The sequence below is a fragment of the Lolium rigidum genome, chromosome 5, assembly GCF_022539505.1.
Source record: "Lolium rigidum isolate FL_2022 chromosome 5, APGP_CSIRO_Lrig_0.1, whole genome shotgun sequence".
Taxonomy (NCBI): Eukaryota; Viridiplantae; Streptophyta; class Magnoliopsida; order Poales; family Poaceae; genus Lolium; species Lolium rigidum.
In genome coordinates this window covers 182,003,312-182,018,400 of record NC_061512.1, presented here as the reverse complement: position 1 = coordinate 182,018,400, position 15,089 = coordinate 182,003,312, and the positions used below count along the sequence as shown (strand labels likewise).

General features: G+C 43.2%; 1 protein-coding gene and 1 non-coding gene across 2 annotated transcripts in view; both read left to right on the top strand.

The window, feature by feature from the left end:
- The window catches only part of LOC124656792 (U-box domain-containing protein 19-like), a 40,473-nt gene extending 30,843 nt beyond the window's left edge, over positions 1–9,630 (top strand). The window contains exon 3 of the mRNA XM_047195475.1: positions 9,493–9,630. Coding sequence (XP_047051431.1) covers positions 9,493–9,630 — 138 coding nt within the window. The remainder of the gene's footprint in view (positions 1–9,492) is intronic.
- On the top strand, positions 9,496–9,568 carry TRNAK-CUU. The gene has a single exon. It is a non-coding gene; the product is annotated as a tRNA-Lys (tRNA).
- Positions 9,631–15,089: the final 5,459 nt, after the last annotated feature.

Below are 15,089 nucleotides of genomic sequence, written 5' to 3'. Positions count from 1 at the left end.
GAGTTTCTCTCTTGCTCTGATGCTAACGTAATGTGTTGCCGAAGTTTCTCCTTCTGACTCAGTTGACGATGCATAGCTTGAAAAATCAGAATCAACCGCCGACGATCCCGACGAAATCGGAATTTCGACACGATACGATCCTTCCTTCTCAACGCGAAAGTGGAACCTTCCGAACGTCATCTCCAAGGGCTCCACCAGATACGCATATGCATCCAAACGGGAGGGTGGGTGAGGAACAAAATCGACAAGACCAGTAGCGATCTGTTTACCTTGATCCATAGTGTTGCTTCCGGTTGACGATGTCGAAGATCTTGAACGTGCCATCGAGATCAGATCCTTACGCCTCTAATTCCCACAGACGGCGCCAATTGACAAGGGATTAACTTATCAATGCCTATGGATTGTAGGCTAGGGTTTAGTTAGAAGTAGAGGGCAAGTAGATCTCGAAGGTTTCAGCCGAAAAGTACTCGACGAATATGAAAACTAGGGTTCGCAAACAATGATTCGATGATCTTCTCGTCCCTCGACCCCCCTTTATATAGGTGGAGCCGAGGGATTCGTGCTATACAAGGATTACAGAGTCCGGGACGGTTTCTAACTCATCCCGCCAGATTACAAATAACACTTCCTATTACAACTCTATCTTTTCCTTAAATACATCTTGGGCTCTCGAGTCTTCTTATTCTTCGGGTAGTGGGCCTTCAATAAACCCCGGGTACTATATTCGGCAGGCTCATTTGGGATGCCTATGTCATCGGATCCCAACAAACGCAACATATAGAATTACAGATAGATGATCTTGATCATGTTAGGCAGCTCACAAGATCCGACAATGATAGCACAATGGGGAGAAGACAACCATCTAGCTACTGCTATGGACCCATAGTCCAGGGGTAGACTACTCACACATCACACCGGAGGCGACCATGGCGGCGTAGAGTCCTCCGGGAGATGATTCCCCTCTCCGGCAGGGTGCCGGAGGCGATCTCCCTGGATCCCCCGAGATGGGATCGGCGTTGGCGGCGTCTCTGGAAGGTTTTCCGTATCGTGGTTCTCGGTACTGGGGGTTTCGTCACGGAGGCTATTTGTAGGCGGAAGGGCAGGTCAAGAGGCGGCACGGGGGCCCCACACCACAGGCCGGCGCGGCCAAGGGGGGGCCGCGCCGCCCTATAGTGTGGCCCCTCCGTGGCCCCTCTTCGTCTCTCCTTCGGACTTCTGGAAGCTTCGTGAGAAAATAGGCCCCTGGGCTTTGATTTCGTCCAATTCCGAGAATATTTCCTTACTAGGATTTCTGAAACCAAAAACAAGCTAGAAAACAAGAATCGGCACTTCGGCATCTTGTTAATAGGTTAGTTCCGTAAAATGCACGAATATGACATAAAGTGTGCATAAAACATGTAGATAACATCAATAATGTGGCATGGAACATAAGAAATTATCGATACGTCGGAGACGTATCAGCATCCCCAAGCTTAGTTCCGCTCGTCCCGAGCAGGTAAAACGATAACACGGATAATTTCGGAGTGACATGCCATCATAATCTTGATCATACTATTTGTAAAGCATATGTAGTGAATGCAGCGATCAAAACAATGTATATGACATGAGTAAACAAGTGAATCATATAGCAAAGACTTTTCATGAATAGCACTTCAAGACAAGCATCAATAAGTCTTGCATAAGAGTTAACTCATAAAGCAATAATTCAAAGTAAAGGTATTGAAGCAACACAAAAGAAGATTAAGTTTCAGCGGTTGCTTTCAACTTGTAACATGTATATCTCATGGATATTGTCAACATAGAGTAATATAATAAGTGCAATAAGCAAGTATGTAGGAATCAATGCACAGTTCACACAAGTGTTTGCTTCTTGAGGTGGAGAGAAATAGGTGAACTCGACTCAATATTGAAAGTAAAAGAATGGTCCTCATAGAGGAAAAGCATCGATTGCTATATTTGTGCTAGAGCTTTGATTTTGAAAACATGAAACAATTTTGTCAACGGTAGTAATAAAGCATATGCATCATGTAAATTATATCTTATAAGTTGCAAGCCTCATGCATAGTGTACCAATAGTGCCCGCACCTTGTCCTAATTAGCTTGGACTACCTGGATTATCACCGCAATACATATGCTTTAACCAAGTTTCACAAAGGGGTACCTCTATGCCGCCTGTACAAAGGTCTAAGGAGAAAGCTCGCATTTGGATTTCTCGCTTTTGATTATTCTCAACTTAGACATCCATACCGGGACAACATAGACAACGGATAATGGACTCCTCTTTTAATGCTTTAAGCATTCAACAACAATTAATTCTTTTCTCATTAGAGATTTGAGGATGTTTGTCCAAAACTGAAACTTCCACCATGGAACATGGCTTTAGTTAGCGGCCCAATGTTCTTCTCTCACAATATGCATGCTCAAACCATTCAACTCAGTGTAGATCGCCCTTACTTCGGACAAGACGAACATGCATAGCAACTCACATGAAATTCAACAATGAATAGTTGATGGCGTCCCCGAGAAACATGGTTATCGCACAACAAGCAACTTAATAAGAGATAAAGTGCATAATTACATATTCAATACCACAATAGTTTTTAAGCTATTTGTCCCATGAGCTATATATTGCAAAGGTGAATGATGGAATTTTAAAGGTAGCACTCAAGCAATTTACTTTGGAATGGCGGAAAATACCATGTAGTAGGTAGGTATGTGGACACAAATGGCATAGTGGTTGGCTCAAGTATTTTGGATGCATGAGAAGTATTCCCTCTCAATACAAGGTTTAGGCTAGCAAGGCTTATTAGAAACAAACACAAGGATGAACCGGTGCAGCAAAACTCACATAAAAGACATATTGAAAACATTATAAGACTCTACACCATCTTCCTTGTTTTTCAAACTCAATACTAGAAATTATCTAGACCTTAGAGAAACCAAATATGCAAACCAAATTTTAGCATGCTCTATGTATTTCTTCATTAATGGGTGCAAAGCATATGATGCAAGAGCTTAAACATGAGCACAACAATTGCCAAGTATCACATTACCCAAGACATTTATAGCAATTACTACATGTATCATTTTCCAATTCCAACCATATAACAATTTAACGAAGGAGAAACTTCGCCATGAATACTATGAGTAGAAACCAAGGGCATACTTGTCCATATGCTACAGCGGAGCGTGTCTCTCTCCCATAAAGTGAATGCTAGGATCCATTTTATTCAAACAAAACAAAAAACAAAAACAAACCGACGCTCCAAGAAAAAGCACATAAGATGTGATGGAATAAAAATATAGTTTCAGTGGAGGAACCTGATAATGTTGTCGATGAAGAAGGGGATGCCTTGGGCATCCCCAAGCTTAGACGCTTGAGTCTTCTTGATATATGCAGGGGTGAACCACCGGGTGCATCCCCAAGCTTAGAGCTTTTACTCTCCTTGATCATGTTGCATCATACTCCTCTCTTGATCCTTGAAAACTTCCTCCACACCAAACTCGAAACAACTCATTAGAGGGTTAGTGCACAATATAAATTGACATATTCAGAGGTGACACAATCATTCTTAACACTTCTGGACATTGCATAATGCTACTGGACATTAGTGGATCAAAGAAATTCATCCAACATAACGAAAGAGGCAATGCGAAATAAAAGGCAGAATCTGTCAAAACAGAACAGTTCGTATTGACGAATTTTAAAATGGCACCAGACTTGCTCAAATGAAAATGCTCAAATTGAATGAAAGTTGCATACATATCTGAGGATCATGCACGTAAATTGGCATAATTTTCTGAGTTACCTACAGGGAGGTGGACCCAGATTCGTGACAGCAAAGAAATCTGGAACTGTGCAGTAATCCAAATCTAGTACTTACTTTTCTATCAACGGCTTAACTTGGCACAACAAAACAAAAAACTAAGATAAGGAGAGGTTGCTACAGTAGTAAACAACTTCCAAGACACAAAATAAAAACAAAGTACTGTAGGTAAAAACATGGGTTGTCTCCCATAAGCGCTTTTCTTTAACGCCTTTCAGCTAGGCGCATAAAGTGTGTATCAAGTATTATCAAGAGACGAAGTGTCAACATCATAATTTGTTCTCATAATAGAATCAAAAGGGTACTTCATTCTCTTTCTAGGGAAGTGTTCCATACCTTTCTTGAGAGGAAATTGATATTTTATATTACCTTCCTTCATATCAATGGTAGCACCAACAGTTCGAAGAAAAGGTCTTCCCAATATAATGGGACAAGATGCATTGCATTCAATATCCAAGACAACAAAATCAACGGGAACAAGATTATTGTTAACGGTAATGCGAACATTATCAACTTTACCCAAAGGTTTCTTTGTAGAATGATCAGCAAGATTAACATCCAAATAACAATTTTTCAGCGGTGGCAAGTCAAGTATATTATAAATTTTCTTAGGCATAACAGAAATACTTGCACCAAGATCACATAAAGCATTGCAATCAAAATCTTTAACCTTCATCTTAATGATGGGCTCCCAACCATCCTCTAGCTTTTTAGGAATAGAGGCTTCGCGCTCTAATTTCTCTTCTCTAGCTTTTATGAGAGCATTTGTAATATGATGCGTGAAAGCCAAATTTATAGCACTAGCATTAGGACTTTTAGCAAGTTTTTGCAAGAACTTTATAACTTCAGAGATGTGGCAATCATCAAAATTCAAACCATTATAATCTAAAGCAATGGGATCATCATCCCCAATGTTGGAAAAAATTTCAGCGAGCTTTATCACGAGCAGTTTCAGCAGTTTTAGCAGTTTCAAGCAGTTTTTCGCGCTTTGCATTAGAAGTGGAAACATTGCTAACACCAATTCTTTTATTAGTATTAGTAGGAGGTGCAGCAACATGTGTAGCATTAGCATTACTAGTGGTGGTAATAGTCCAAACTTTAGCTACATTCTTCTCTTTAGCTAGTTTTTCATTTTCTTCTCTATCCCACCTAGCACGCAGTTCAGCCATTAATCTTATATTCTCATTAATTCTAACTTGAATGGCATTTGCTGTAGTAGTAATTTTATTATGATGATTCTCATTAGGCAAAACTTTCGATTTCAAAAGATCAACATCAGCAGCAGCAAGACTATCGACTTTAGAAGCAAGTATATCAATTTTCCCAAGCTTTTCTTCAACAGATTTGTTAAAAGCAGTTTGTGTACTAATAAATTCTTTAAGCATGGCTTCAAGTCCAGGGGGTGAATTCATATTATTGTTGTAAGAATTCCCATAAGAATTACCATAGCCGTTGCCATTATTATAAGGATATGGCCTATAGTTGTTACTAGAATTGTTCCGGTAAGCATTGTTGTTGAAATTATTATTTTTAATGAAGTTTACATCAACATGTTCTTCTTGTGCAACCAATGAAGCTAATGGAACATTATTAGGATCAATATTAGTCCTATCATTCACAAGCATAGACATAATAGCATCAATCTTATCACTCAAGGAAGAGGTTTCTTCGACGAATTTACCTTCTTACCTTGTGGAGCTCTTTCCGTGTGCCATTCAGAGTAGTTGATCATCATATTATCAAGAAGCTTTGTTGCTTCACCAAGAGTGATGGACATAAAGGTACCTCCAGCAGCTGAATCCAATAAATTCCGTGAAGAAAAATTTAGTCCCGCATAGAAGGTTTGGATGATCATCCAAGTAGTCGATCCATGGGTTGGGCAATTTTTAACCGGAGATTTCATTCTTTCCCAAGCTTGAGCAACATGTTCAGTATCTAATTGTTTAAAATTCATTATGCTACTCCTCAAAGATATAATTTTAGCAGGGGGATAATATCTACCAATAAAAGCATCCTTGCATTTAGTCCATGAATCAATACTATTCTTAGGCAGAGATAGCAACCAATCTTTAGCTCTTCCTCTTAATGAGAAAGGGAACAATTTTAGTTTAATAATATCACCATCTACATCTTTATATTTTTGCATTTCACATAATTCAACAAAATTATTAAGATGGGCAGCAGCATCATCAGAACTAACTCCAGAAAATTGATCTCGCATAACAAGATTCAGTAAAGCAGGTTTAATTTCAAAGAATTCTGCTGTAGTAGCATGTGGAGCAATAGGTGTGCATAAGAAATCATTATTATTTGTGGTTGTGAAGTCACACAACTTAGTATTTTCAGCGTTGGCCATTTTAGCAACAGTAAATAAAGCAAACTAGATAAAGTAAATGCAAGTAAACTTAGTTTTTTGTGTTTTTGATATAGCAAACAAGATAGCAAATAAAGTAAAACTAGCAACTAATTTTTTTGTATTTTGATTTAGTGCAGCAAAGAAAGTAGTAAATAAAACTAAGCAAGACAAAAACAAAGTAAAGAGATTGAGAAGTGGAGACTCCCCTTGCAGCGTGTCTTGATCTCCCCGGCAACGGCGCCGTAAAAATGTGCTTGATGGCATGTATTTCACACGTTCGTTGGGCAACCCCAAGAGGAAGGTATGATGCGCACAGCAGCAAGTTTTCCCTCGTAAAGAAACCAAGGTTTATCGAACCAGGAGGAGCCAAGAAGCACGTTGAAGGTTGATGGCGGCGGGATGTAGTGCGGCGCAACACCAGGGATTCCGGCGCCAACGTGGAACCTGCACAACACAACCAAAGTACTTTGCCCCAACGAAACAGCTGAGGTTGTCAATCTCACCGGCTTGCTGTAACAAAGGATTAACCGTATTGTGTGGAAGATGATTGTTTGCGTAAAACAAGTAGAACAAGTATTGCAGTAGATTGTATTTCAGTAAAGAGAATTGGACCGGGGTCCACAGCTCACTAGAGGTGTCTCTCCCATAAGACGAACAAGATGTTGGGTGAACAAATTACAGCTTGGGCAATTGACAAATAAAGAGAGCATGACAATGCACATACATATCATGATGAGTATAGTGAGATTTAATTGGGCATTACGACAAAGTACATAGACCGCCATCCAAGCATGCATCTATGCCTAAAAAGTCCACCTTCAGGTTATCATCCGAACCCCTCCGCATTAAGTTGCTAACAACGTGACAATTGCATTAAGTATTGCGCGTAATGTAACTAGTGACTACATCCTTGAACATAGCACTAATGTTTTATCCCTAGTGGCAACAAGACATCCATAACCTTAGTGGTTCTTGTCACTCCTCCGCATTCACGGAGGCATGAACCCACTATCGAGCATAAATACTCCCTCTTGGAGTTACTAGCATCAACTTGGCCAAAGCATCTACTAATAACGGAGAGCATGCAAGATCATAAACAACACATAGACATAGTCTTGATAATCAACATAACAAGTATTCTCTATTCATCGGATCCCAACAAACGCAACATATAGAATTACAGATAGATGATCTTGATCATGTTAGGCAGCTCACAAGATCCGACAATGATAGCACAATGGGGAGAAGACAACCATCTAGCTACCGCTATGGACCCATAGTCCAGGGGTAGACTACTCACACATCACACCGGAGGCGACCATGGCGGCGTAGAGTCCTCCCGGGAGATGATTCCCCTCTCCGGCAGGGTGCCGGAGGCGATCTCCCGGATCCCCCGAGATGGGATCGGCGTTGGCGGCGTCTCCGGAAGGTTTTCCGTATCGTGGCTCTCGGATGCGGGGGTTTCGTCACGGAGGCTATTTGTAGGCGGAAGGTCAGGTCAAGAGGGGGCACGGGGGCCCCACACCACGGGCCGGCGCGGCCAAGGGGGGGCCGCGCCGCCCTATAGTGTGGCCCCTCCGTGGCCCCTCTTCGTCTCTCCTTCGGACTTCTGGAAGCTTCGTGAGAAAATAGGCCCATGGGCTTTGATTTCGTCCAATTCCGAGAATATTTCCTTACTAGGATTTCTGAAACCAAAAACAGCGTAAAACAAGCAATCGGCACTTCGGCATCTTGTTAATAGGTTAGTTCCAGAAAATGCACGAATATGACATAAAGTGTGCATAAAACATGTAGATAACATCAATAATGTGGCATGGAACATAAGAAATTATCGATACGTCGGAGACGTATCAGTATCAAGAACTTGTTGCAAGAAAGTTGCATTCATCATGTCCGCTCTCTTGAGAATTAAGGAATCATCAGCAAATAACAGGTGTGAAACCACGGTGCATTTCTGCACACTCTTATCCCATCAATGCCACCAACTTCTTCTTCATACAACAACAAACTTGATAATCCTTCAGCGCACAACAAGAACAAATATGGAGAAAGAGGATCCTCCTGATGGAGCCCTCTGGTAGGTGTAAACATATCAATCTCTTCTGAATTAAACCGCACTTGATATCTGACAGACCTAACACAAGCCATCGTCATATTGATCTAGGCTTCATCAAACCCCAGTTTTCTCATCGTATTTTCCAAGAAAATCCACTCCACTCTGTCATAAGCTTTATGCATATCTAATTTTACTGCACAAGAACCAACATCACCGTTTCTCTTATTTTTGATAGCATGAATACTCTTATAAGCAACTAACACATTATCATTAATCAGCCTTCCAGGTACAAAAGCACTTTGCATCGGGGAAATAATATCTGGAAGAATTTCTTTCAGTCTCATAGTAATCACCTTTGAGATAATCTTATATATAGCATTACACAGGCTAATAGGGCGAAACTGGGTAATTAACTTAGGGTCATCAGTTTTGGTTATAAGAACCACCATCGTATCATTCCAACCCTCCGGTATTGTACCTGAATTAGGTGCTTGCAAAACTTCAGAGGTAATATCTTCACCAAACACATCCCAAAAGCGTTTATAGAAGACCGCATGGAACCGATCGGCCCTGGAGCTTTGAAATCACCAATACTAAAAGCAGCCTTTTTAACCTCCTCAGCAGAATATGGAGCTTTTAGTTTTTCGTTCATCTCTACAGTCACTCTTGGATGGATTTTCTCAAGAAGAACCGGATCGGTGGCCTGGACTTCAGAAGAAAAGAGGTTAGAAAAATAGTCAAACACAATTGGTTTCAGCCCCTCGGTACCTTGTACTCATTGATTTGCTTCGTTTTTTAGTCTTTTTATGAAGTTCTTCTTTCGTGTGGCCGAGGCGAAACTATGAAAAAAAGACGTGTTCATGTCACCCTGATTCAGCCAATTAGCTCGAGCTCGTTGAAGGCACAATATGACGGTTCATCCATTTGCCAATACTTAGTATATTATTTTAAAGATGTTTCATATCGATATTAAACAGGCAAAATATTGCCATATCATGTCTTTGAAAATTTATTACCTTGCATTTGCACTGCTCCACATGTTTAAATAGGCTTATTACTGGGCTAATCTTCGGCCTTCACAGTTCACACGGCATTTGATGTGATTGGAACAGCTCAATGGGTGAAAGCAAAAGCTTTGTGTGTGCGTGTGATTGGAACAGTTCAGCTGGTGTGAACTATACGACTGTACTGATGACCCATACAGTAACTTATGCTATCTGGAGGAAAAGGCCTGTAATTTAAAATTTACCAAGCAGGCCCGTCTAGCTCAGTTGGTAGAGCGCAAGGCTCTTAACCTTGTGGTCGTGGGTTCGAGCCCCACGGTGGGCGCTTCTTATTTTTGTTTTATCAGCTCAGCATGTTCGTCCTACGATTTTTTTTTTGAGCTGTGATCATATGGATTTGACTACTAAGCAAGCTGCAAGCTAGTCAAATGATAGTTTAATCTCTGATGGAATCAGCAGCAGTGGAGCCATCAACATCAAGACACGCTCGTTCGTTCAGCGTGCAAACAGAGCACAGCGGATTCAGCGGACTGGGAGAAGCAACCACAGTTCACGTCAAGAGCGCAAAGTTCGCTGGCTGCATTGATTAGTTACATCTGCGCGTACACTAGTTAATAGTGGTACTAGAGCATCACCACCAGACAGAGATGATACTAATCGTTTGTTTTTCGGAAGGAGGTTACGAATTGTTTATCACAAGCGAGGTTTATGCGTCTCGTGATGTGGGATCAGGAGCGGAATGCGCATAACAAAATGGTGTGGACGGTGGAGAACCTTCTTTCTTTTATGCAGTCGACTGCTTGATCCAAGGCAGCTGTTTCGTTTTAAACTGAAGCAAGTGTGTCATTAGCAGCTCATGTGCTGGCTGACACCCAACTGTCCAGTCTCCCAGGGAGACATTTTCCCAGTACTATTTATAGAATACAGGAAACCACATTGTTCAGATCATCCAAGCAAAAACAAAGAGCAACAACTAGAGTTTTAAATGGAAACTAACACCCACAGGAGGGGCACCATGACACTGAACTTAAACCAACAGCTCAGCGCCTCAAAAGCACGCCAGAACCTAGCAACTATCTAGAATACCACCAGAAACCATTACATTACACCAGAATTTTAGGACTTCCAAGAACTCCAAACGACGAGCTCGGCTAGTCCAGCACGACATGGATCGAAAATTCCTCCTCATGGTGCTCCTTCAGGCATGCCAGAGAGGCTCTTCCACCATGTGCAAGCTTTGAAGCCGGAGCCCAGGAAAAAATCCAGTCGAAACTGGTGCACTTCAGCTCGATAGCATCTGTGTGCCAGAGGTGACTTGAGGAGGGTCAGTGTTTCTGCAAACAAGTCCACCTCCCTCTAGGTTTGATCTTTGAAAGGAACCTTCTAGTTCCTTAGGTAGGACAAGATCAACCACCACACCCGTTTCATATCCATCCAAGTCAATCTATTAAACGCTAAGCTATTTTTGGAATTCCAAATCCTACACAGTAGCATAAGAAATTAAATTGTAAGAACTTCTTATTGCATAACCATCTACTTGGTGCATCTACAAATTTACCAATCCTACACTTAAAACAATTCTTTACCAACTGTCAGAGACTTTTGGCTATTATGTAGTCAAAGAACAGATGGTGGACACATTCAAACTCTTTACAGAAGGGGAATTCAAGAGGTTTTGGAACCCCTCTCTATCTTAGATTATCTCTAGTCATAACTTTGTTTTGAGATAACAACCATAAAAAGACCTGGACCCTGGGAGGAATTTTTAGGTCCCAAACTGTAGATAATTAAGTACACATGTGTAACGCCTCTAAAATTAACCAAAGCATACATGAATTTGGAGGAGTAAATGCCATTTATTTTATAGGAACAAATAAGCTGGTCATATTTTTCTATTAGACTATTCCTGCCACTATGTCATCATTTCATAAGAGAAAGTTCTCCTAAAATCACATCTCAAATTTGTTCCATCCCATACCTTCCAAACAGTTTTGTTGTTGATTAGAAACAAAATATATGTCCCAAAACTATGTAGCTAGATTAGTATTACCAAACCAATCCTCCTAGAATCTAACCCTTCTACCATTTCCAATTTTTCACTTATAACAAAAACTCACTGCCTCAGCTGCTCCCATCACTTCTTTCCAGAAGGTATATGGATGAGTATCATGGAAGCAAATAATGTTTGGATTTCTAGTATTATATTTACTATCTATCACTTTCCTCCACATAGTACCTTCACCTTGAATGTATCTTTTAACCCAAGAACCCAACAAACAAATATTAAGGTCATGAAGGTTGGGAATACCCATTCCTCCAAAATCTTTCCTCATATAGACAGAGGGCCAGTTAGCCAGATAAATCTTATGATTCCCTTCTTCATCATTCCACAAACAATTAGCTAACAGGGTATTAATGAGCTTCAAAGCCCGATATATAGGAATGCTAGAAAGTATAGATCTAACTAATTCTCTCTTAGCTGCAGAAGACAATAGTTTTTCTCTCCACCCAGTCATTCTACCAAGTAGAGCATTAATCAGAGGCTCCAAATCTTCCCTTTCAACTTATCATGGTGTAAAGAAATACCAATATATTTAATAGGGAAAGAAGCTAAGACACAGCCAAAAATATCAACAAAAGGGATACACTCTTCTATATCCACATTAATAGGAATCAACCTCACTTTTATGGTAATTAGTTCAAATACCAGATATTTGTTTAAAATAAATTAAAACCCACTTCATGATAGTAGCACTTCTAGTGTCTTTCTCTAGAAAAAATAAAGTAGCATCAGCATATTGAAGGCAAACTACTCCTCCAGGAACAAGGCCCATTAGGCAGTTTATCTGGCTTTGCCGTGGGCTGTGTGACCTTTGGGCCTGCTTTGCGGCCAGGATTTGAATCGGGTTCATGCCAAGAAATCAGAAAGTGTTTCTTGGATTCTCAGAAACAAAAAAAAAAGGTTGGATCAGGCTGCGGGGCCCGTGCTTCCAGGGAGGCTACGTGGCAGCGAGATAGAGAGGGCGAAACGGCGGTTACGGGAGAGGTGGGGCCCGTGGGAGCTAAGATTTAGGAGCGTTTTAACCGCTGCAGAGTATCCAAGACAAGAATTACCGGAAAAATCGATGGGAAAAAAAGGAAGGAAAATGGCTTTGCTCGGCAGCAACCGCTTCAGGGTATCCAAGACGAGAATTGCCGGGAAAAAGAATGGGAAAAAAGGAGGGAAAGTAGCTTTTCTTCCTCGTTTGCGATACAGTATGTGCCTTCATTTTTCTCTGGGTTTGTTCTAGACATTGCGCGGTTGCATTTTTGTCGAGCAATAACTGTTTCAGTTCAGACCATTTTTTAGCAATAACAGTATGCTGTAATGGCTGCATATTGGCACAGTTAAATTGTAATTATCGCATCATTCAGTACGCTGCGACAAGGCCACCGTAAATGCAATGCAAGCAGGAGTAAGTACAATAAAAATTAGGACGTGGCTACAGAGTCCCGTAAGCACCGGTTTGTCTTTCGCAGTGCCCCCTCCCAAAATGGAAAACTTTCCGAAAATAGTAACTGGTCCGTGCAGCGACGGCGACCTATATCCTAAAATAGAAACCTGAACCGCGTTCAGCATATTCAGACCATTCACGCTTTCCCAAAATAGAAAAACTCTAACCCCGCACTTATATTCCCCACTCTAGCTCGCACTTATTTCCCCCAGTCGAACTCATAAGCAAATGGAGCGTCCAGCCCTGTTTTATAAATGTAGTTACGAGTGTAGAATAAAACACACAAAAATGGTGTTTGTATTTCAAAATTCTATCCAGTGGTTAGTTGCGAAACTATATCTCAGGGAGAAAATCCATACCATAAACTTACATCCTCGTATGGAAGAAACGATCATACTAGTACTGTTTTATATACAGTGAACTTGGGAATATACTGGATGTATAAAAATGATAAAAATACATGCAGTTGCAATAAATTACATCTAGAATTGGGGGAATAAATGTAGATCTTCCACCATTCGGGATGTAAAAAAATAGGTAAAAATACATATAGTTGGAAAAAGTTACATATAGAGTTTGTAGAATATTTCTATTGTAACATACTCCACAATTTTGGATGTAGAAAATTAATCTTCCTACATCATTCCACAAATTCTATATGTATAAAACTACTACTGTTACATCCTCCATATTTCTGGATGTGGGAAGATTGGCTATCTACTGTATTTGTCACAGAAATTGGGAGTCCACACAGCTACTAGGGCGAAGCGAAAATCTCACTGTCGTGGAGGTTCTCGGAGTGGAACGATGGAGCCGCCTGAACTGCCTCGCAAGGCCGGACGCGAGCTACATCTCGCCGGCGCCGGCGTTGAGGTCTGCCCCGCGCGGCCGGGATCCACATGGACGCGCGAGCTGCATCTCGCAGGCGCCGGCGTCGAGGCCCGCCCCACGCGGCCGGGGCGCGTGCTTCATCTCGCTCGCGCCGGCGTGGAGGTCCGCCCCACTCGGCCGGGGCGCGTGCAGCATCTCGATGGCGCCGGCGTCGAGGTCCGCCCCACGCGGCCGGGACGCGTGCTGAATCTCGATGGCGCCGGAGTCGAGGTCCGCTCTGCCCCCCGCAAGATCTCTTTTCCGCCGCCGCAACAGGAGGTAGCTCGCCGTGGGCGAACACCACCGCCGTGCGACCTGCTCCTGCTAGTCCTCGCATCGCTCCGCTTTGGCTGATTTGCAGTTTGTCCGTGGGATTGGGAGAAAAAGAAAAGTAGGAGTAGATAGAGGTGGGGAAATGAGGTCACGAGGTTTCTGGATTTCACCATGTGGAAGGAATCTGGACTAGGCAGGACTCTTCACGTGAATGTGTCCCCACACGGTGCCAGGTTGGTCCCGCACCGACTCGTGTCCGCGTATGTCCACACAAACCAGATCGGACGGTAGCGACGAGTGAGCACTCCCTAACATCAGAGCGTGCGCAGGCAAGAAATAGATTTAGCGTAAAAATTATATATTTTTATAAATGAAACTTAGTAAAAAGAAGAAGAAAAGAGAGTGAGATAACCGCGGGAGATAATGGCATGGCGCATGGCGGTTAATGAGGAGCGAGTGGGCCGTGGCGCCGTCCCCATTTTCGCGGGACGGTTACCGCGCCAAGCAGCAATCCTTCCTTAAGAGTTAAGACCACCACCAATCACTGCGCTTGCCTCTACCCAGCAAAGCTAGAGTTCAGGTTCTGCCGCCGCAAGCCTCCGTCTCCACCGCCTTTGACTCTCTGCCCCACCACCCAAGGCGGTTGCGCTCTGCGCCGAGACACCTGCCACCGCGCAGCATCAGCAAGCGAGCGATCGCGAGCAACCACGCCCCGATGTCCATGGCCGCGCTAAGCTTCCACACGACACCCACCGCGCCCACGCTCTTCTTCAACCACGACTACAGGGACGTCAGCTTCCTGCAGGACCTCCACCCCGACGTCGGCGACGCGCTGCTCGGCTTCGTCTACGACCCGCTCGACCCCGCCGTCAATGCCGGCCTCGACGCCTTCCTCAACATCCCCCTCCTCTCCGACGACCCCGCCGACGACGACGACGACAAGCAGCCCTGCGCCAAGAAGCCTCGCGCCGGGGGTGTCGAGGAGGACGACTGCTGGTTCGACTTCGCGGCCGCCGACTGCACCCTCGGTGCCCGGCACGTGCCACCGCCGCCGGCGCTCACGGAGTTCCCTGCAGCGGACTTCCTGCTGCCGCACCCGCTGCCGTACCCGCCGTTCGCGCGCGGGGCGGACGCGAACGCGACGCGGCCCGGTAACAGCGGGTCCTCGCAGAGCGCCGCGGCCAGGGAGCGGCGCCGGCGGATCAGCGA